Raw genomic sequence first — 22,545 nt, forward strand, 5'->3', positions numbered from 1 at the left:
TGCATGAGGCCTTGGGCTCTGGGTATGGTAGCACACAATCGTCCAATAGAATTCTATGGGTGCCATATGTGGGATCCATGTAAGGCTTTTGCCCTAAATTTAGCATGTATGCCGGGAAAGCTCCCGATGTACAACACTACATGTGTCTATAGGTATTTATTAGCCCGACGGAGGCAAAAAGTGTCCATTTGGCTTCCGGGCTAGTTTACGTCTGTATACTTTTTTTAAATGATAAAATAGCGTTGTGGACTAAAGTAATCCTCAAAATGTGATACCACTTATATGAATACAGTCATGTGCATGGGTATTAATGATGTGATCAATGAGGAACATAGAAATCAGCTTCTTGTCCCCGCCAGGATTTGCGAAAGTGAGGACTGTGTATAGTTAAATGGATTTCACCAAATAAGACATGTCACAATTGTTATATCCAAATCCAAAAGTGGATCTAAAAGAAAGGTAATGTATTAAGTAAAGACTGATGCATCTCCTTTCCTTTCTGTCCACTCCTGTGTTTGGCTCAAAAAGTTTAGCCAAAAACTGCATCAATACTGTGTGTGTGATTCTGGCCTAAATTGCTCTTCAACCAATGAAAGTGTTGCCACATGCTGCAGATTTGTTGCATTGTTTTGCCGAGGTTTTCCCAAAAATCTCAACGGTGATAGGTGGCCTGTTAGTTGCATCTGTGCAATCTGCAAAAAATATAAAAATAAAAAACACTTAAATCTAAATCTACCCATTGTATTAAATACTAAATTTGGGAAATAAAATATTGGTGATTGGCCAGTAATAACAGGAAATTACTTTAACTTCCGCTTTAGTGCAGCACGGTATTTTGTGTTTTTTTGTTTTGTTTTTCCCCACATATAATGAAGAGATCAAAATGAAGATAAAACTACCTCAGCCTTCAAGCTATTCTGTGTTATTGTGGGAACTTGCTTCGGTTTTGGTACAGAATAATTGAAATCTGACTTGTCTTCATCTTGTTGAAGTGTTTATTACCGGACGCCAACATTTTTTTTACCATTCTAACATTTTTAGAATCACTCTGTTGCCAACCAGTTTTTGGATTTTTTTTAAATTTTTGTTTACGAGGTTTAATTAATGCTTTTTAATTTTAAATTCTTAATTAAAACATAGGTCTCATTGGACCCGTGAGCAGCTGTTATAATATTCCAAAGGAACCTATGAACAGCTGGGCTGAGTAGGACTGGTCCCAGCAGGTGCAGGTTTGGAAAGCACTGCCGTGGCGTTTTTGGAAGGTAGTTAGCGCTGTCAAAAACGTGCCGGCAGACATTATCAAGGCTTATAGACATTGTCATTTTGCACTTCTCTGAAAAGTTTTGGAATAAAGCAAACTAGCCGTCTAACCAGGGATAGAAACAACCACCAAAATTATACACCGCCCCAATGTGTTTGGTTTGTTATGTGTCCCTGTTCTTACCTCCGCACCGTAATTAGATGGTGTGCTGCAATTTCCAACAGTTCTCATTTAACTGGACTCTATTTATCTGGTCATAGATGCACAAATATCTTGTCCGAAAAAGACTTGAAGTTTCCTATTGAAATACCATGAATTCCTGAGAGGACGCACCCAGGTGCAGACTCCCCAATAAAAGTCTATGGGAGCTAGAGAATCTTCTATGCAAGCTTATCTTTCAAAAGGGTGAAAAAAAACAATGTGTTCATACTACCAGCAAACAGTGGGTTGGGGATGTTGGTGACACATTAATGTGTATGCCAGCTTTACTGTTAGATTTTTTTCAGTTCGTTAAACCCCCCCCCCCCCCCCCCCATTATTTTTGCATTTGCAAATGTGAGCTATGTTATATAAATCAGATCTTAAATGTGTGGGAATTTTTTCATGAGTAGCAATTTCACAGTGTGCATGGTGCTCTAACAGCTTGACAAACCACAAGTAGAATAAATGGATCTGTAAAGCCGTAACAGTTAGTTTTTATCTGGATTTCTGCTTCTGAAATCCAGAAGAGACAGCTCTCTGACCAGATTTTGCTGGGTGGTGCCCAACTAGATAAGACAGCTACGTGATCTTGTGACATGCACAGTACAGCCAGCCAAGATTATCAGGTTGTCAGAAAACCTTGTGGGTTTCGGAGATGAGAAAAGGAGATAGAAGCCAAGATTATACACTGTTCTCTTTCTATACGTTTCAGCCTAAAATATCCTTGTATTTATTTCTTGTCTTGAATGTTTGTCATTTCTAAATGACGGGTATTTATTGTCTAATGGCTTTTGAGTCTTCCGCTGCAAAGCAAGATAAGCGTCTATCCTCTCCTAATTAGAGCAGGGCTGGATACTGGAGTAAATCAATTAATCTCTACGTCAGCGAAGTAATCTCCAGTCCTTGTGGTTTGGATCATCCACGATTGGGGGTCAATGTGAATGGAACAAATCGCACGCTCTCGTACTCACGCTCACTCACACACTCACGCTCTCGCTCACACACTCACGCTCTCGCTCACGCACGCACACTCACACGCACACTTGTTTATACAACAAAAAATATACACAAATTGAACCCCATGTATGAGTGAATAAATGAACTACATAGGTTTTCATGCTATAATATATGTATCTTCTTCAAATAATTGAAACCTGCTTGGGTGGAAAAAATACTTTTATACAATGTTATAGCATGTATTCATAAAAGGGAGCCTGTCACCAGCATTTCACCTATTGACCTCTCCTCACCCCTCGCTGGCCGCTGCTGTAAAAAAGTTCATCGCCGTTACACACTCTCCTAAACTCCTCCTACTTCCGTAAATAACGGTCTGTAAACATTTTGCACCTTTTATGGTAATAATCCGGAAGTCTTGTTCCTCTAATTATGCCCGCTAACCGCCGAATACTAGTCCACCCTGATTACCAAAATCTTGTCTAAGATAGCGCACATGCGCCCGTCATGTATGGTCCAATACCCTCCTTTGCTTAGTCCGGGCCTCAAATCTAGGTACTGCGCATGCGCCGCTATGGTGTCCCATTGAGCGCACGCACCAGAATAGGACATCGATGCACAAGCGCGAGATTTTGTGTATGCTGGGGGAGGCGAGGAGCTGTCAATCAAAAGTAAGGAGGCGGGGTTAACTCGGAAAGGCTTGAGGAAGATATCATTCCTATGCTCATTAGCATACGGCATGGGAACATTAAATGGAATGCAAAAGGTACAGAGCCTGCTTAGAAGAGAATTATAGGTTACATAAAAATTATTTTTCACCCACTTCTACCAGGTATTGCTGGTTTAATAGGTGAAATGCTGGTGACAGGTTCCCTTTAAGACTTTTTTTTTTCCACCTTCCCGAAAAGTGGACAAATTGGCTATAATATGCTAATAAAACAAAGCATATGCTCTCCGCTTGGTCATATTTTTAGTACGTTTTTAGGTGAGGTCATGCTTGATTGTGTGTGTGTATGTATATGTGTGTGTATGTGTGTGTATATATATATATATATATATATATATATATTAGTACGTACGTTTTGTAAATATTTATTTACGCACACATACTTGCACAATGGTTCTGTTTAATGTGCAGCTGTGTTCGTCAACCTGCTGCATTATGAGGACCTCAAATTCAAGGGATCGCTAAATGACATGGGTTGTGTAGGATTAGAAAAACATAGAGGCTTTCTTCTAAAAACGGCTCCACGCCGTCCCATTGGTTGTGTCTAATATTGCAGCTCCGCTCCATAGAGAGAGGTTGAGAGCTAGAGCATGACTCTACTTGCCCATGATATTTTGTTTGTGCTGCTAGTCGTTCAGCAACCACTAGGGGTAGATGAGCCAGAAGGCGTCAGACAGGAGATACATTCTATTATTCTGTTTATTGGCTTATACTGGGTCATACAAAGGTCTTGTATTTTCTGAGTGTTCAGTCTTCAGTCACAGTTGTGAAATTTGATTACAATACAATTGTCAGAATGTGGGAATCTGATGGTGGTGTAAGTTGTGTGGAAAATTCTAAAAGTACATATTAGATGCAGTATAGAGCAGGTTTTTTGGGGAGTTGTTACATGGCCTTTACACAGTTGCATTAGAAGCCTCTTTTATAATCCTAGTAGGAGCTGCTTCTCCGCCGTCCTGCTGGCATGACAAGTGATGTATCTTTTTGAAATCTAAAATGAAAGTGTGTTTTTACACGGTATTGGGTAATATACAGAGCAGGTAAACGCGATGTTTGTGTAATATGAGCTCCTTTGCTCCAGTCACACGGAGCTATGTATGGGGACGAGCGGTCATTACTCCGATCACTCGTCCCCATACATTCCTATCATGTCAGCAGCGCGTCTGTTTACACAGGGAGATGTGCTGCCGACAACGATATTTCACTTTTTTAAAAACTATAGTTTCCTCGTTCATCTGCTGGTCATTCCCCGGTTTACAGAGGGCAATTATCGGAAACGAGCGTGTTATGAACGCTTTTCTGCCCGATAATTGTCACTGTTCCTTAATGTAGCCAGAACCCCACAGACAGTTTATACGGCTCATAGTTTGCCACAGATGTTTTTTAGTATAATATTTTTTCACTTTGTACAGTTATTGATGAGTTTGGTTGACATGACCAAAGTCTCAAAACACAAACTGTAATCTGTACCAAAATGAGTTCTCACAAATTAGTGCTCATTTATAACTTTTCTCAAATAATAAAAAGTCCACATAAATACTTTTTCACTTGTTAGAGCATCTTTTTGTGTTTCTGCTCTTCCTACTGAAACTGAGTTTTTTATTTTTTTAACATTGATTTAGGGAAAAAAATGGGGAAAAGTTTTTATTTTTAACTTTTAAAACATAAAAAAAACGTTAACAGTTTTTTACTTTATTAGTCCCTCCAGGGGACTTGAACCAGCGATCGTTGGATCGCTTGCATGTTATACGGCAATACTAATGTATTGGAGTATATCGTGACACTGACCATCTCCTTTGAAGCCCTGAGACAGAGCTTTAAAGGAGTATAAAGATGGCAGACCTGAGGGCCTTCATTAGGCCCCCAGGCTGCCATGACAACCATTCAGGGGGGCGTGAAGGTGTGTTTGAGGGGGCGCTCCCTGATTCAAACAATTTAAATGCCGCGGTCGTGATTGACAGCGGCATTTAAGGTGTTAAACAGGTGGAATCAAAGTGATCTTTGATTCTGCCCGTTGGAGTGAGGTGTCGGCTGTATAACACAGCTGTCACCCGCTGAGTATGGCGCGCTCCATACTTCCCCTTGGCGGCATCAGTAATAGTACGTCGCATGTCGCCAAAGGGGTAATAGATTTTTACAGCGCTGGCGGGGGACGAAGTCTAGTGACAGTTTTCCACCACGATGAAACCAGTCACGTGACAGGCCACAGTAGTACAGCTGGGCCGGTCACATGACTAGTCGTGTCATCATGATGGATGATTTCATAATCCGCGCAGCAGGGGACCAGGATGTAGATTAGCCGCGTACTCCCGTACTGCAGTGACTACACTGCTAATAATTTTCGGTCCTCACATAACCCATTTAAGGCTATTAAAATGTGACACCATAGATATAAATTGATTCGTTTTTAGAGGCAAGATAATCGTTTTGTTGCAGATATCTGACGAGAACGAATGGCTTTGTTGATATCCATTGGTGTAATATATATTCTTTGCTTCACCAATCTATTTCTATCCTCACTCTGTATCCAGGTTTTCTTATTCTACACTACCAATAAAGAAGTTCATAATAAAACACAGTAGCAATATTCTATTCTTGCTTGGCTTCTTATAGCTGAAGGTTAGCGTGTTTATAGAGCCGACTTGGAAGACGGCTGTCAGAATGGTGTAGGTGTTGGTAATTTTGTCCATGTATAGTAGTAAGTACATACAGAGTTATATTCTGGTAATCCACTTTAATTCCGTTAGTCACTCATCATTTTGGGACAGATTGTTATTCTTTATTTACCTAAAGGCAAGGACTTCTGCCCTACAACCCCCGCTTGTTCATCCAAACAATCCCATTGGGGAGGAGAATTTCCGGATCTTGTTGATTTCCTCCTGGTTTAGAGACGCGTCTTTAGACGTGGCCAATGAGAAGTCATGTTTGAGAAAGCAACCGTATCTAATTTAATGATCCACGCTCATGGCAATTGAAGAGCTGTACTGGATTTCACTGGAGAATGATTTTGGATCATACAGCGGTCTAGCAATTGGAGATGCTTGTTGCTACGACAACGCCTATTAGTTAAAAAAAAGTATTGACTGTTGTTATGGCAACAGAGGCCCCATTTCCACGGACCCTAAGCAGATTGAATTGACTGTTTACAACCTACAACACAGTCTTTAGTTTCAATCATGGCATTTATTTGCTTTGCATTGGCCAAGTAATGTATTTCAGATGACAAACTCCTTTTGTGTTGGGATTGTCAAATGAACAGTTTTTTTGTTTTTTTGTTTAAATATTTTTTTATAATCATCTTGAGGTTTTTTTCCTTCAAGTTCTCACGCATAAATCGCATTAAAATATGATCTCTGTTTTTCTCAAAAGTATAACTATAAACTGACATTTTTCCAATATATATCTTAGTGGAAATTATGATACATAGATTTGATTTTAATTGAAAGGTTATTTAAAAACAAAGAACATACTTGCCACATATAGAAAATAATAATGGGCAGGAACTATTCATTTCCTGTTGCTTATACAGCGCCAACCTATTCCGCAGTGCTGTACTGATCGCATCTGGAAATTAAGAAAGTTTTTGGAGTGGGAGAAAACCAGTGTACTCAGGGAACATACAAATTCCTTGATGGGATTTGAACCCAGGATCCCAGGGCTGCAAGGATAGGAGTCTGCCCAGTAAGAACAATGAAATGTCCGTTTTGAACAAAATGTGCAATAACTTGAGAAAAAAATAACCAATAAATGTAGTAAAAGTCTTTTCAATAGTTATTTTATTTTAGGTGAATATTTTTGAATAGTTTATAACGTTTTGTTACTAAACTCAACTGAAGTGAATTGATTTCCCAAATTGGTGTTTAGTAATTCTGAAAGAGAGAAAATCGGTTTAGCCATTACGATCTGTAAGTAAAAAAAGCCTAGATTCCAGCGCTTCCCGTTACTTGCATTAAAGTGTTTCTATCACGAGTAACAACATTATTTTTTATTAAAGTCCGATTCAAACTTTTTTTTTTTCTCCAAACTCATCACTCTTTTCCAGATTTTTCATGCCACTCTGCCTCATAAATCATGCCAATATTCCTGGGTTTGTGGGCAGGCTTATAACCATCCGTCCAGATCACTTGTTAGCCAGCTTCCACCTACACTACATAAAATGATACCTGATTATATGAATTCTGCTCTTTATGATTCTGTGACAAGCAGGACAGCTCTGGTGGCCGTGTCTAGTAGAAACCTGAATTAAACATTGTGGCTGTCATGTAATCTAGGTTGGTGGACAACTAGAAAATGTTTTCTTAAAATTTTTGTATTTGCATAACTTTACTATTCATTTAAATGCATTGTTAGTCGTGAGACTACCACGGTGGATAGAGAGCGGCGGACATGTCACGGATTTACTTACTAATTGACAGCTATCAACACTTTCAACTATTGGACAAATGCCTGTTGGTAGGGTGCTTGTGTGTGTCCTTGAAATGCAGTCCGTGCCCCTTGTGTAGTATGAGCTGGTGCTATTACAGTAAAATGAGTATTCTATGAAATGTGTGATGCCTTCTTTACTAGGCAATTATCTCTATAATAACTTATTAGCTGCTGTGGTTAATTACACCTTTTGGGTGACACCGATCTATAATGGATTGCATGCTAAATATCTACGAAGAGCTAGAAAGCCCTAATACTCTTATCTCTAGGGAGTTGTTACAAGTAATGGCCTCACAGCTCCAAGTCTTAGTGACACCTACAGAACTGAAAAGCACACTTTCTTTTTTTATAAAATACTAAAGACTTAGGGAAGAGCTGGACCTGTAACTCTCCTCCTCCTCTTCTTCTTTCTTGACGGGGACTGTTTCACTTCCCAGATATGCAGATGATGTAGGATATAGGTACAAGGTTAGATATGGACATAGTCCTATTCATTTGTTATATAACCGTATGCTGCTTAGAAAGCCTTCCATGTGTTATAATTAATGAGGTTTTCCAGGACTTCTTTATTTGTGACCTTCAGATAGGCCATCAATGCATGGCTGGGGTATTTTGTCCCCGGGACCCCAACTGATCAGCAGAACGAAGGGACTGGGGCTCTTGCTGTAGCGCCGCAGCCACTTCATTGTTTATCCAGGCACACTGCCATACGTACCAGTGTGACTGTGCCCAGTATGTATCTCAGCTGTGCAAAAAGAAGTTGTAGTCTTTTTAGATTAGACTAGTATATTGTAGAATAAGGAATCTCTGCTTTATTTATTTTTAACAGGCATTTTAAAGTCCTACATGGCTTAAGGTTTGGCCTATTTGAGGGGCATATAACACTTTGTGTCTACCGGCTCCTGACGTTTATTATTGCTGGTATTTGCTACATGTGTTGTGCAGAATAATTTGCCATCCATTGGAGTAATTTCTGTTTGGGTGCCCTACGATATTTATCTGGTTTTCAAGTTCAGGAGAAATTCCCACTTAAATCTGACAATCTGATTCTTATAATTCTCTAGTTAAAAGATTATCATTATTATTATTATTATTATTATTATTATTATTTTAAAACTCCATAATGCAAGTAAGGCTGTGTTCACATCAGCGTTGCCCTGAACTCAATGGTGATGGAAATCTAGCTAGTAGTTTCCATTTGTCACCGTTGTGACAGGTTTCCGTTGTTTTGACGGAATCAATAGCGCATTCGACTGCGCTATTGGTTCCGTCAACAACAACGGAACCCTGTCACAATGGTGACAAACAGAAATCTTTAGCAGCGTTTCCATCACCATTGACATCAATGGTGAGGGAAACGGAAGCGAAAGTTTCATTTTGCCTTTCCGTTGAGGGGTTAACCCGATGGAAATCTCCGACCGAACCCCTCAACGGAAGGGCAACGCTGATGTGAACAGGCCCTTATATAGCAGGTATTATGACGGTTCCATTTCTCTTGGTCTTCTCACTACTGCGAGTAGTTAAGCCCACGTGTATCCTTTACTTACATGCAGTCATTTACTGGGCTATGTTGCAATTTATAGCGTTAACTTAGTGCTTTATTGAATGGTGAATGGTGTTTAACCACTTAATGACCAGGCTTTTTAATATACTAGCAAGCAGAGCACTTTAAAGTGTGTACTCATTACAATAAATATAACGGTTTGTAATCCTTATGAATTTCCCATTGTTTTGTTAGCATACAGAGGACATGCTTTTTTTATACTACGGATACTGCAGACCTACTTTCTTCCATCTGTCTCCTGCCTGAATGTACGTTGACTTATAGCAGGGAACAGATGGAAGGGAGTACTGCAGGACCAGACTACACAGGATTTGTTTGTAGTCTGTAACCATGAAAACACGTGTGTGCATAAGAGCTGTAGACTCAAAATAGTAGGAAAAATGTTATCAAGACTTATTGCAAAGGTTCTTCATTTTTTATTTTTTATACAAAGGGACAAAATTAATCCTGAGGCATAATAGAATTTAAATTCAGGGTCTATTCACTACGTTTGTCAATGTGCCCGGGAAGCCAAAGATATCCATAGGGCCCCATTTAACCAACCGATGCCAAGAGGGGTGAAATACCTTTTCTTCAACTGTCTGCAATAGCGTAGTCGACTACACTATTCTGTATAGAGGCTTTTAGTAAAAATAAACCGCATTTTTTGTTTTTCCTTACATAGGAGCCTATGAGTAACGTATGCCACTGTATGTCTGTACAGTGGCATAAGTCGTAGTCCTCTGTTGCAGAGGTATACATCGGAATCTCCTCCCAATTTGTAGTTCCGATTTACGCAACAAACAGTGTGAATAGACCCTTAGGGCTTTGTTAGATGAACGAGTGTAAACTCGGACCTGAAAAACGGCCATTTTCCATTTCCGACTTTCAGACTTGAGTCTATTAAGGGATCCGTGAAAACGGACTAACATAGGACATGTCCTATTTTTTCACAGGCCCTTCACATGGGGTCTGTTAACACAACGGTTGTGTGAACATCCCCATTAAATTTCATGGGTCCGTGTGCTGCTCTGTTTTTGTTTTTTGAACAGACAACACACTGATGTATAATACGCTCGTCTGAATAATCCCTTAGAATGATAAAAATGTATCCGATTTTAAAATACCTATACCATTTAACTTAGAAGCATTTTCTGTTTTCACTTGATCAATCGTACATCGAGTTACTCTGTTTCTCATATCTACAGTTGTTTTCTGAGGCAGCTGAGACAGTTGTGTTCTGTAACGGACATCTGATAATGTGAATGTTACGTAAGTTAGGATGTTACTTCAGCTTGTATGTTGTAAATTGTATATGCAGTGTTTGAATGCTCAAGATTCTCATTGCGATCTCCTTCTTCTCCTCCTCCGCAGTGCGTCTCCATGAAAGTATTTCAGAAGAAGGTTTTCACTATCTTGTTTTTGACCTGTAAGTATTTATTTAAAGGAAGCTTCTCCGTAATCTCCAGCTACATGACTTGTGTAACCAGCGCGCTCAGGCGACATCTGCACATATTAATTGCCTTTTTTGACTGCGTTTTCTTCTTTATCGAGAGTAGACATTTTTCCTGCTGTTTGTTTTGCCTACTCTTAAATCTTTAATAGGGACAAAATTCAACTATTCACCTGCAGAACTATTTTGGCAGATTATATTATTATGAAATAATGTAAACAATTTTGTTTTATTACCATACACGCTAAGTATATTGCCCCGAAGGGATTTATTGGTGGAACGATCTCGGTTTATGCGTATGTTTTCTGTCTAGTCTCCTCTAGTCTGAAGCATGTATTTAATTCCCTGATATATTTGTAATATCCCTTTATGTGTGAGATCATATAATAGAGGACAGCAGATGTCCACCCTTCACCACTCTCTTGAATGACCATCAGCAGTATACAGGCCACTTCAACTTGTATTCTCCCTATGGTTAAAGTGTAGCTAAACACTTGACAAACTTCTGATATGTCAGAGACCTGTCAGAAGTTAGGATTAGTGGGGCTCCGGACACTGAGACCCCCACCAATCTCTAGAACGAAGCAGCGGAAGTGCTCGTGTGAGCGCTCATCTTCTTCGTGTCTGTACGGCTTTTTCTGGAAATGTATTGGTGTACGGACTCAATAGAAAGTCTATGAGCCCGTACTCCGATACATCGGCTTTCCGGAAAAAGCCGAACAGACACGAGCACTCATATGAGCGGTACAGCTGCTTTGTTCTAACGATTGGTGGGGGTTTCAGTGCTCGGACCCCCACCAATCCAAAGTTCTGACATGTCACTATGACATGTCAGAAGTTTGTCAAACGTTTAGCTACACTTTAAGCAGACAGAGGCTGTTGTAAAGGAACCTGTTGGGTTGCAGAGAAGCCGTATGGACCTTGCGTGCCTTCTTATGCCCTATGAATAAATTACCCTTTTTCACCAAGGGTGTAATTCCACATTTAGAAATCTATTCGGGAATTTCTATAAATGCAGTTCTCTAAAGCTGAAATTCACCAATATGCCATGTCAGCAGATTACATAAGCATAGTTTGTGAGCTCAGAAATCCTCAGCCATTTTCCAAAAACATAGGTTCTTTAAAACGTCTTTATAGGCCGCTCTTTTTGGAAATAATTGACACAATGTTCTAAACTAAAGACCGTTCGAATGAATGGCACTTTATGTAGTATATTATGTTGAGTTTTTGTGTTTTATAGAGCATTGCAGCTCTAACTTCACCATTACCTGCTAAATGTCTCTTCACATTTTAAAGTAATGTTACAAAATGAGGTGGGCTGTTACGGTTACACACATTGTCATGTATCTATGTGAAATATTGTGTACAAATATATACTTGGCGAGCAGCAATGCCATACTTAATGGTATATTATCAGCAAAGACCAAAAACATCTGGATACCTTGATTGTCAGTTGCTTAACGCGGAAACTTGTCGTGAGGGATATTGTGGCCTTTTATCACAGCAACATAAGACGTTTCACGACGTTATCCCAGAGTTCCTTGACTAACTTTTAATGCCCTTATATTTTCAGTACAGGTTGGTCTTAAACTGACTTGGATCCTCTATACTTATAATTCCATTCCTAGCAAACGCCACGCTAACTCTCCCCTCCATAGGTCTAATGGGATACACTATGTTGGTTTGTCTGTTGGGTAATATTAAGGGTCCCTCCCGGGTAGTTAATGCCATGTCTGTTATCAGCCGGTTTGCAGTCCCTGAGAGTTGCTCTTAACACAGCACCAGTTGACCCTTCGTGGGTTGTGGAGAGTGAACGCACTGCCACAGGCTTCCCTTAGGCTTTTAGCTTTGCTGTTGGATGTTTGATTTTATTTAGTCTTTTTTTACCCATTTTTCTTTCTTTATCTCTCAGGGTCACAGGCGGAGAGCTGTTTGAAGACATTGTAGCAAGAGAATATTACAGTGAAGCAGATGCCAGGTGAGGATAAATCCGTCACATTCTGAAGGCATGGGAACAATCTCTCAATCGTTTCCATTGTTCCTACCTTTCAAGGGAAAACCTCTGGCCTTAGAGACATGCCTTTGGAAAATAACCTCTCTTCTCATTGTTACTACGTGTGTGTATGTGTAGCGGTGACATAAACAATCCTTTGAGGAATGAGAGTCAGCGGAAAGTCTATGTATACACAGCCTGCTAGAACTGTGAGATATTTTTGCTTCACACTATGATGCATGATATTTAATTCCATTAAAGTTGTATATCATCTGTCACAATGAAGTAGCTAACCAGTATATTAACTTTTTAAAAGGAATCTGTCAACACATTCATGCTGTCCTACACACACCTGTCAATCAAACTGGCTCCATGAGCCAGTGTTAAAACCATAAGTTCTGTAAAACGCTGCTGCGCGTAACAGTAAAACATGGTAGAAGCAGGGCACATGTTGCTGCATCATTCTGCCCGCAGCTAGGGCTTGTGGCTGGGTCCACACTGTGCATTTTCATTGCGTTTCTTTGTTTTAGTACATAAACTCCTATTGAAAGGCATGAGAGTTTATCAACCAAAAAACAGAACATGCATTTTCAAAACGCAACAAAATCCAGCCTTTGACGTCATATATATATATATATATATATATATATATATATATATATGTATAAATATATATATATATTAGTCAAACAGATGACCAGTGTGCAATATAGGCGTTTAACCCCTTAACGACGCGTGTATATATCCATCACGAGCGGGTGCTTGTTCCCACATCGTGACGGATATATCCCTCACTTGGTTCTCGTGGGTAGAAAAGTTAATAAGTTATATGTATCCCAAAATGGTACCAATAAAAACTATAACTCATCCCGCAGAAAACAAACCCTCATACGGCTACTTCGATGGAAAAATAAAAAAACGTCTGGATCTCAGAATGTGACGACACAAAGATGAAGTTTTTCTCAAATATGTTTTATTGTGCAAAAGTACCAGTATGTAAAAAAAAAGACTATACATATTTGGTATCGCCGCATTCGTACCAACATGTAGTATAGAGTGAACATGTTATTTTTATCACACGGTCAACAGCGAAATAAAAAAAAATTATGGCAGAATTGCCTTTTTACTTTTGCATTTCTTTCCCAAAAAAATATGAATCAAAGCGAAGTCCATAAATTATATGAACCCCAAAATGCTATCATTGGAAACTACAACTTGTCCCAGAAAAAAACAAGCCCTCATACAGCTACATTAACGGGAAAATAAAAAAGTTATTGCTCCTGGAATGTGAGGATGAAAAATGAAAGAAAATGGTTTGGTCATTAACCCCTTAAGACCGCCCACCGTCTCTTGACGGCAGGTTGTTCAGGTGCTTCGTCTATGGCGGCGTCTTCTGGTGTTGCTGTAGAAGAGGCTGATGAGCGCACTTGTGAGCGTTCATCCTCTAAGCAGGAGCTGTAACTAACAGCTCCTGATCTTAGAGCAGCCTGCTGAACGCAGCTGGGATCGGGAAAAATTCAGACCCCAACGGCTTAACCCTTTGATCGCCGCGGTCCATGGACTTCCCTTTTTGATCGCATCACCGGCAACCCGGTGACACGATTGAAAACCGGGGAATCTGTCCGCAGACCTACGAAGGACCCCAGGTCTGTCTGCTCAGTATGCCTGCATTTGGGGAACACTATGCGCTGCCCTAACAGAAGCCTTTGTCATAGTGACACAGAAGATCATGTATTAGCATACAAGAGTATGCTAATACATTATAAGTAAAAAAAAATAGTTATAAAGTTATGCCTTAATTAGAGTTAAAAAAAAATGTAACTAAAAAGAAATGTCCAAAAAAAGTCATGATTTTGCATAAAATACGTTTTATTGCCCATAGATTACATAAAAACTATAAACCTACACATATTAGGTATCTACACAACCGTAACAACCGTAAGAATTAATTTAACAGGTTATTTAGCATAAAAATTGAACGGGATAAATCTTAAACAAAAAAACAATGGCGAAAATAGTTTTTCCCTATATTCACGCCGTAAAAATAAATGATATAACTTACACAGTTAATTTTTTTTCTACCGCCAAACCGCGCAGTAAAAAAAAAAATACAATTTCTCCTGCATAAAACAAGGCCTCATACAACCACGTCAATGAAAAAATAAGTTATGGCTGCTGAAAGGCAGAGGAGCAAAAACAGAAATTTAGCTGGTCAGTAAGGCCTTTTCAGGCCCGGTTATTAAGGGGTTAAGGGCTTTAAGTGATTTTAGTAGAAATACACCTGTCCACCTACTGAGTCAGACAAAAAAACTTCAAACCACTCTGACAAAATTATTGAAAAGTAAGAGCAGGGACACACACCGCATAAACACAGCAGATTTTCCGCAATGGATTTCATTGTGGAATATCCGCAGCCTAATACAGTAGCAGCAAAGTGGATCAGATTTGAACAAATCTGATCCACACACAGCGGAAAAAACTGGCAAGAAAAGTTCATGAATTGACCTGCAGTGTTTTAATCTGCACCATGTCCATTTATGCTGCAGAATTGCTGCTATTCTTTTTCCGGGTTTTCCTCTTTGAATTCAATGGGGAGGTAAAACCTTTAACAAATAGACAAATGTCGTGAAAAGAAGAGCTGTTTTTGCTTGGAAAATAATAAAAAAAAAAGTTCATACGTAAAGAGACTGTCACCACATTATAAGTGCCCTATCTCGTATATAAGGAGATGGGCGCTATAATGTAGGTGACAGTAATGCTTTTTATTTAATAAAACGATCTGTTTTCACCACTTTATTAGCGATTTTAGATTTATGCTAATGAGTTGCTTAATGCCCAAGTGGGCGTATTTTTACTTTAGACCAAGTGGGCATTGTACAGGGGAGTGTATGACGCTGACCAATCAGCATCATACACTTCTCTCCATTCATTTAGTCAGCGCATAGGGATCCTTTTAGATCACTATGTGCTGTCTTATACTTACACATTAGCAATACTGAAGTGCTTAGACAGTGAATAGAATTTCCACGGGATGTCTATTCACAATCTCTGTACTTTGTTACGGTTTCTGTGGTAGTTACAGCAGAGGAAGCGTGATCTCGTTGTAACCTGTAATCACGCGAGATTACGGTTCCTCTGCTGTAACTACCACAGAAACAGTAACGAAGTGCAGAGATTGTGAATAGACATCCCGTCGAATGTCTATTCACTGTCTAAACACTTCAGTATTGTTAATGTGTTAGTATAAGACAGCACATAGTGATCTAAAAGGATCCCTATGTGCTGAGGAAATGAATGGAGAGAAGTGTATGATGCTGATTGGTCAGCGTCATACACTCCCCTGTACAACGCCCACTTGGTTTAAAATCGCTAATAAAGTGGTGAAAATAGATTGTTTTTTCTTAAATAAAAAGCACTGCTGTCACCTACATTATAGCGCCCATCTCCTTATGTAGGAGATAGGGCACTTATAATGTGGGGACAGACCCGGCCATTGTCATAGCGACACAATCCTCTGTTCTGAGCGCAGCCCGGCTTCCTGGGATGAAATTTCAGCCCATGTGACTGCTGCAGCCAATCACAGGATACAGAGGTCACATGGGCTACAGCGTCATCCCAGGAGGCCGAGCTACGCACAGAACAGAGGGACCCATTGCCATGACAACGCCCGTTGCTAAGTATAAACGTTTTTTCCCTGCAGTACTTCCGCAGTGGACATTCTGCACCACAATTTGGTGCGGTTTTTCGGGCAAAATTCCATGACGGAAACACTGTGTACTTTTACGTAACGTATCCGCCCTTTGTACACTTACCCGAACAGTCAGGGGATGCATGAAAATATCCACCATACTGAATATATTATGGTCTTCTAGGAAGAAAAGAACACGGCATAGCTGTAAATCTAAATATAGACAAATTATTTGACTTATGGCGACTGAAAAAGTTAAAAGCTTCTATGGCTTAGATAGAAGATGTGGGTCACATCAGATGTGGAATGGCAGTGTAGCATGCCTCTTTTTTGGAAATGTGATATGGGGTCTAATAATCAGTACAAGATTTACAACAGAGGCTCCTGAGCGGAGTGTGAGACTTTTATGAGTGGCGTGCCGCGTGGATCTAAGATGGTCTGTGCTGCAATATCCGATGAAGGTGGGACGACATCTTATTAAGATTATCTATTCTGGTTCTCTACCATAGTGAAAAGGTTGAATTGGGTAAATAATTTTATCGCTAGAGTAATTTGGTTATATAGCAAAGGAATAGTACAGAAGTGCATATGAAAGAACAACTAGTGCAGGTGCTGAGAACAAGTGGCTGACAAAGATTAACATTTCTATTCGCTAAGCCCACAAGTTTCTTATCTGGGTTGTTGGGTGCACTTTAAGGGATTAAGAGCTAAACGTCTGCCAGTGACTACCCAGAGTCTGATATGTAGTATAAGATGCCTTTCTGTAACAAGTAGGAAGAATATAATTGGTTGGAGTTATATATTTGGATGATTTTGGCATATGCTGAATCGCTGACATATTTCTACGCATGCATACATATAGACTCTGCCAATAAAATACCATCTGGAGGAAAAAGCAAAATGTTCCTTTGGCTGCCGGCGTGCTTTGTATATAACGTGCTCTGTTTAGATGCAGCGTTTCTTTACATTCTTTTTATATAGATTTTTTTTTTTGTTGAATAAAAGCTGTCATAGTAAATTACCTGTATTTGCCATGTTCTGCCGTCATTCATTACTTAACATTTCTTCCTGTTTCTATAACATTTCTATACGGTTATTATACACGGATATATTGCTGAAGGTTTTATTATTTATATTGTAGATTACGTACGGTAAGGAAGCCATTCTTATTGCTTAATTTTTTAGGGTAATAGCTGAAAAAACTGTTTTCCCACCCCTAAACATAACCCCGGCAAGTTATAAGGGGTAAAAATAACAAGCAGTTCAATGCATATTATATGATTTTCTTGCCATTGCAGCCTTGGTCTTCTGCAAAATAAAACCATGAGTTGAAGTGTAAAAAAATACAATACATACATATGTTGTTCCCACAATCATAACACCCTGAACCCTGAAGTTAAGATGTTGTTCAAACCGTATGTTATACCAATGTGTACCAGCCCAACAGAGACCAAAATGACACTCTTATGTTCCCTGTCGGTTAGATGGAGCCCTATGGATACATTTGGTATATATGCATAGCTAGGTGCTAATACGTGATGTGAGCAGAGCCTTATACTAATAGGCTCACATCCATGGTACACCTGTGGGCCTTTGTTAGACTCCTTTTTGCCATTGCAACCCGTCAGCACCATGCAAACGCATTGTGGGATCATCGAAGGTCTTACAGAGCGAGTACCCTCCCTCTGTTAAACCTTTAGGTGCCAGGGGAAGTTCTGATCCTGGCCGTTACAGTAGGGTGTCAGCTGCATGTTGCATCTGAAACCAGCGGCTAATGGCTCGGATACAGAGCCCGTGCTGTACATTTACAGCGCTGTGCAGAAACTACTGTCCACCAGCGCTGTAAATGTTTGGCGCGATGCAGGAAGGCATTAAGGTGATTCCTCTTTTGGGCAGACAACTGCTTCCACTGCTCAGGCATTCAGGGAAGGATTTGAGTGTACCTGTAATGTGCTCTCAACCAGACACAAGATTTTATGACTTGAGTCGAAATCTAATACCCATCATGTTAAATTCTGACTTTATTGGGCACAGTGCAACGATTCTGAACCAGGGTTCCACAGAAGGCAGCACGTAGCGCTATTTTTGCTATCAAAATAGGTCTGTTGGTCACCATTTCAAATTGTCATACTACATGTTGGTCACAGAATCATAGTTTCCATTATAAACAGAAGCATGAGACTATTGTGAACATAGCCTTTTTACTGGCCTGACTTCAGCCCTCTCAAAATGCTTGGCATGACATGAGCACGCAATAAACCTTGGCCAGAATATAAAATCATACAATGCTTTACCCGCTCCTACGCCAAGCTTTCTTGAGTTAAGAGTATGAATAGGTGTTCCCTGGAGAAGGAGTTCCTCTATGGTAATACATTTAGGACTCATTGATACAATGTATAGTGTGTGGGTCTGTGGGTTGCTTTTCCTTTTGCTAATAAAATCAGCACGGATGTGATAACTATGGTTCCTGAAGTAATGCTGTTGGGGTATATTCACATGAAGCAGTAATTGGGTAACAGAGAACCGCAGCGCGACAAGCCACATGTAAATACATGTATTTTTTGCCATATTTACTGCGATTGTAGTCAAGCTTGTCTGTGCAGGTAAGGCTATGTTTGCATTGCACAGTTGCGTTGTTCTTCTCCATCAGAGGACACCTCCAGTTGCACAACGGACACCAGTGTTTGCCGACAGAATCCATTGACTTTAATGGGTTCCGTCGGGGAGTCCGTGATTTTACCCGTCACAATAGCGCAGCAAGCTGTGCTATTGTCTCCGGTAAACTCTGCCGGATCTGCGACAGAGGCCCCTAACGGAGCCACCGACGCAGATGTAAACAGAGCCTAAATCAGAAAAATCTAAATACTGTATCTGTTACATTTGGTCTACTGTTTGATTGTGTATCTAATGGAACTTTTACTTTACTGGCAATTTGAAAACCGTGATCTAAAATCCAAGAAAAATGTTAAGGTTGGGGAAACCAAAGAAACTAAACTGGGGTAGGAAAATTGGGGTAGTAACCTTAGCATGGTATACAAACAGAATACAGTAGGAAAATATATTGCTATATGACCATCTAACAATTAAGGCGATGTTGGAGACCCGGACTTCAATGTCTGGAATCTAAGGTCGCCATGTTGTAATGAATTTCTCCATCGTATCCGTTCTAGCAGCATGTATCTCTTCATATAGCATCATATTGGAAGCTCTGGCAGTAGCTGACCCAACAGACAAGGAGTTCGTTTTCTATTAGAAGCTAAATGTAAGCGTGCTGCCATACAGATAAATTGGGATCATTTATAATTCTGGTTCCTAAGACCTGGAAGTATATACCCAAGGAGAAAAATTGACTGTGTCATAGGAAACAGAGCACCGAATGCTCTGGACATTAGGTGACCAATCAGAGTCCAAAATAGCTGAGCGACAGGGCAGGACCACCATATATGATCACTGTGGGGCTTCCTCTAAAGGAGAGCTGGTCGGATAAATCCGAAGAAGTCGTTGAGGTACCAAAAATGTCTGACGGTAATATTTTTATAGATGTCTCCGCAAAAGAAACCTGCTGATTGCCCCTTGAAAGCATTTACTTTTTACTATGGGACATATGGCTGTGAAATAACAGCAATTCAAAAACTTCATTCTGTTTACCCAGGCTTCCATTGTCTAATAATACTTTGTTTATAAATAATAAATCATTCAGTGTGACTAATTGACAACAATAGGGAATAAGTGTTTATGTAGGGTACATTACTGCAGATAATTACAAGTTACCTGCTTACTGTTGTCAGAAGTTTATTATATTATTTTGGATAGTGAAGGAGGTAATGGTGGGAGTCGCAGGCACGAAATTGTGCTTAAATACTTGCACATTTTTTTTTTTTATAGGTGTTGACATTTTAGTTTTATGAAACAGAGCTCCAAATCCTTCACTCATCCCTACACTAAATGATAAAATGTTCTGTATTTGCAACCACCACTAGAGGGAGCTCACTGCATAAGGATTTTTACAGTTCCCACTCATTGGCAGCAGAATTAATTTTAGCATTTCAATCAATCTGTTCTCTTGAGCTGAAAAGGGGGGTAAGTAGGTGCTAGGACACCCCCTAATCTACTCCCCTGTTGTCTTTATGCAAAAATATGATCTAAAATGATACTCTTCTGTAGTGGATGCAGCTTTGTCAACATTCCGAAGACCCCCAGCGTTCATGAAGTCTCTCTAATGTCAAAGTTAATGATCATATAGAATAGTATCCCAATGGTAGTAGCAGAAAAGCAAATCATTAAAGCACCTGGAAAACATTTATTTACGCAATAAATGCTTTAAATAAAATTTCTGAGGAATAGGACGCTGAATCTGTGCTCAAGACAGTTCAGAGGAAGTTGTGCTGTACGGATGGCAAAGACTCTTAAGTGAATTTGTCATTGTTGTCAGACTGCAAGGGTAAGTTAAATGGGCATTTAGAAGGGTTAGGTAATCTGTTCCCACAGCTAAATAATGATCACACTGCTATTTGGAGAGGACTGCCTGGAAGTCAAGGGATAAACGAGAAAGCGGAATAATTTGCCTTTCTTTGAAACGTGTAGAGTTTGCAGTATTCCTTTTAAAGTGAAATGTGTGAGCTACAAAAGATGGGCACTTTTTTTTTTCATTTCCTGTTAGATCCAGTCCCAAAGGCAAAGAGATTCAGAACAGAGAAGTTCTTGTTTCTGCTACAAAGCCTGATTGATACGGTATCCACTGATAGGCTGCGTTTAAGGGACGGGAAATAGAAAAATAATAGATTTGAGTTCCACTAAGGGAACATTCCCAAAAGTAAGTTGCGATGTGTGCCAGCGGCAGAGACACTTGGAGACTTTGTCCATTTTTGGGCAAGATGTTGCATGCTAAGCTAGTTTTTCTCACTACACTATATGGGTGGTATTTGGGGCCTTTCTGCTACGGAACTCTCCTGGGAAATGTTGGTTACTTTATTTTCTAGCCAAAATCTATTGCAGATGTGCAACAGTCCTACATGGAAGTTAAGATTATCGCAGAGTTTTTATGAAGAATATTATACAGTATTTCTTTACCAGGTGACCCTTCCAAGCTTGGCGTGACCTTCACATGTTACTTTGCCCGGATTTTTCTGTTTATTCGGCAGTGAATTGTTTGTGTATTCTAGTAGCGGCTTCTTTCACTTTTCTTATATCATTGTATTATACACTTGTATCAGTAGTGAGGGCACATAGACGTTTTGAAGATTGAAGACCTCACCAATTTGGAGTAGATTGTGACGGCTCATGATAAAAATGATCGTTAAATGGGGTTCGCAATGAGGCATCCTTAAATATCACGAAAATAAATAATTTGTGGGAATGAAGGGTTTATGTAAGGCAAACTGTTAAGGTTTCTAATGTCGTCACTGACTAATAATAAAAGTTGGCTCTCGTATGTTATTTCACGTTGTAACCTTTTTCCCCTGGTGCAGGGGAAAAAATAAAATGTCATGTTTTTATGTAATTTAAGAATAATGCAAATGTATAAAGTCCAACATGTGAAGCCAAAGCCCAGTCCGTTTTTCATTTTATTTAATGGGCCCACATTGGTCACAGTTTAGTCCTCTGCTTGATACAGAGGTGCTCTCAGATGCTCCTTTTCTAGGGGTTAGTCCATTAAAATATCGCGGTTGTACAGGGGAGATAACCTCTGCTGCATAGTGCTGACACTGCAGCAGCGGTTGTCAGTCACTCACCATTTTTTTTATAGTTTGTGTGATAGCATAAGTTTCCAATTATAGTAATTTCTATGAGCATTTCTCAAATCACGTAACTTCCCGAGTTTTACATTAACCTGCAAATAAGTCTGAGTTTCCCCACATTGTTTTGTAAGCCATATGGCTTATCACCTAGATTTTGTAGACTTTAAAAAGCAAAACTCCCTTTTTATGAAGAAAGCTTTCTGTAATCTGTTATGTTTGTAAGTAATGGTGGCCATTCCCATCATGTATGTAATGGGGGACATTCCCAGTAAGTAATGGTGGCCATTCCCATCATGTATGTAATGGTAGTCATTCCCAGTAAGTAATGGTAAACATTCTCATCATGTATGTAATGGGGGACAATCCCAGTAAGTAATGGTAAACATTCCCATCATGTATGTAATGGGGGACATTCCCAGTAAGTAATGGTGGCTATTCCCATCATGTATGTAATGGGGGACATTCCCAGTAAGTAATGGTGGCCATTCCCATCATGTATGTAATGGTAGTCATTCCCAGTAAGTAATGGTAAACATTCTCATCATGTATGTAATGGGGGACA

General features: G+C 39.7%; 1 protein-coding gene across 25 annotated transcripts in view; it reads left to right on the forward strand.

Moving 5' to 3' along the window:
- Nucleotides 1-22,545, forward strand: part of CAMK2G (calcium/calmodulin dependent protein kinase II gamma) — a 214,473-nt gene that overhangs the window by 119,048 nt on the left and 72,880 nt on the right. For all 25 annotated transcript variants that reach the window (XM_075841627.1, XM_075841624.1, XM_075841629.1 and 22 more), the window contains exons 4-5: nt 10,486-10,540; nt 12,477-12,542. In XM_075841627.1, the coding sequence (XP_075697742.1) occupies nt 10,486-10,540; nt 12,477-12,542 (121 nt within the window). The remainder of the gene's footprint in view (nt 1-10,485; nt 10,541-12,476; nt 12,543-22,545) is intronic.

The sequence above is a fragment of the Rhinoderma darwinii genome, chromosome 11 (genome assembly GCF_050947455.1).
Source record: "Rhinoderma darwinii isolate aRhiDar2 chromosome 11, aRhiDar2.hap1, whole genome shotgun sequence".
Taxonomy (NCBI): domain Eukaryota; kingdom Metazoa; phylum Chordata; class Amphibia; order Anura; family Rhinodermatidae; genus Rhinoderma; species Rhinoderma darwinii.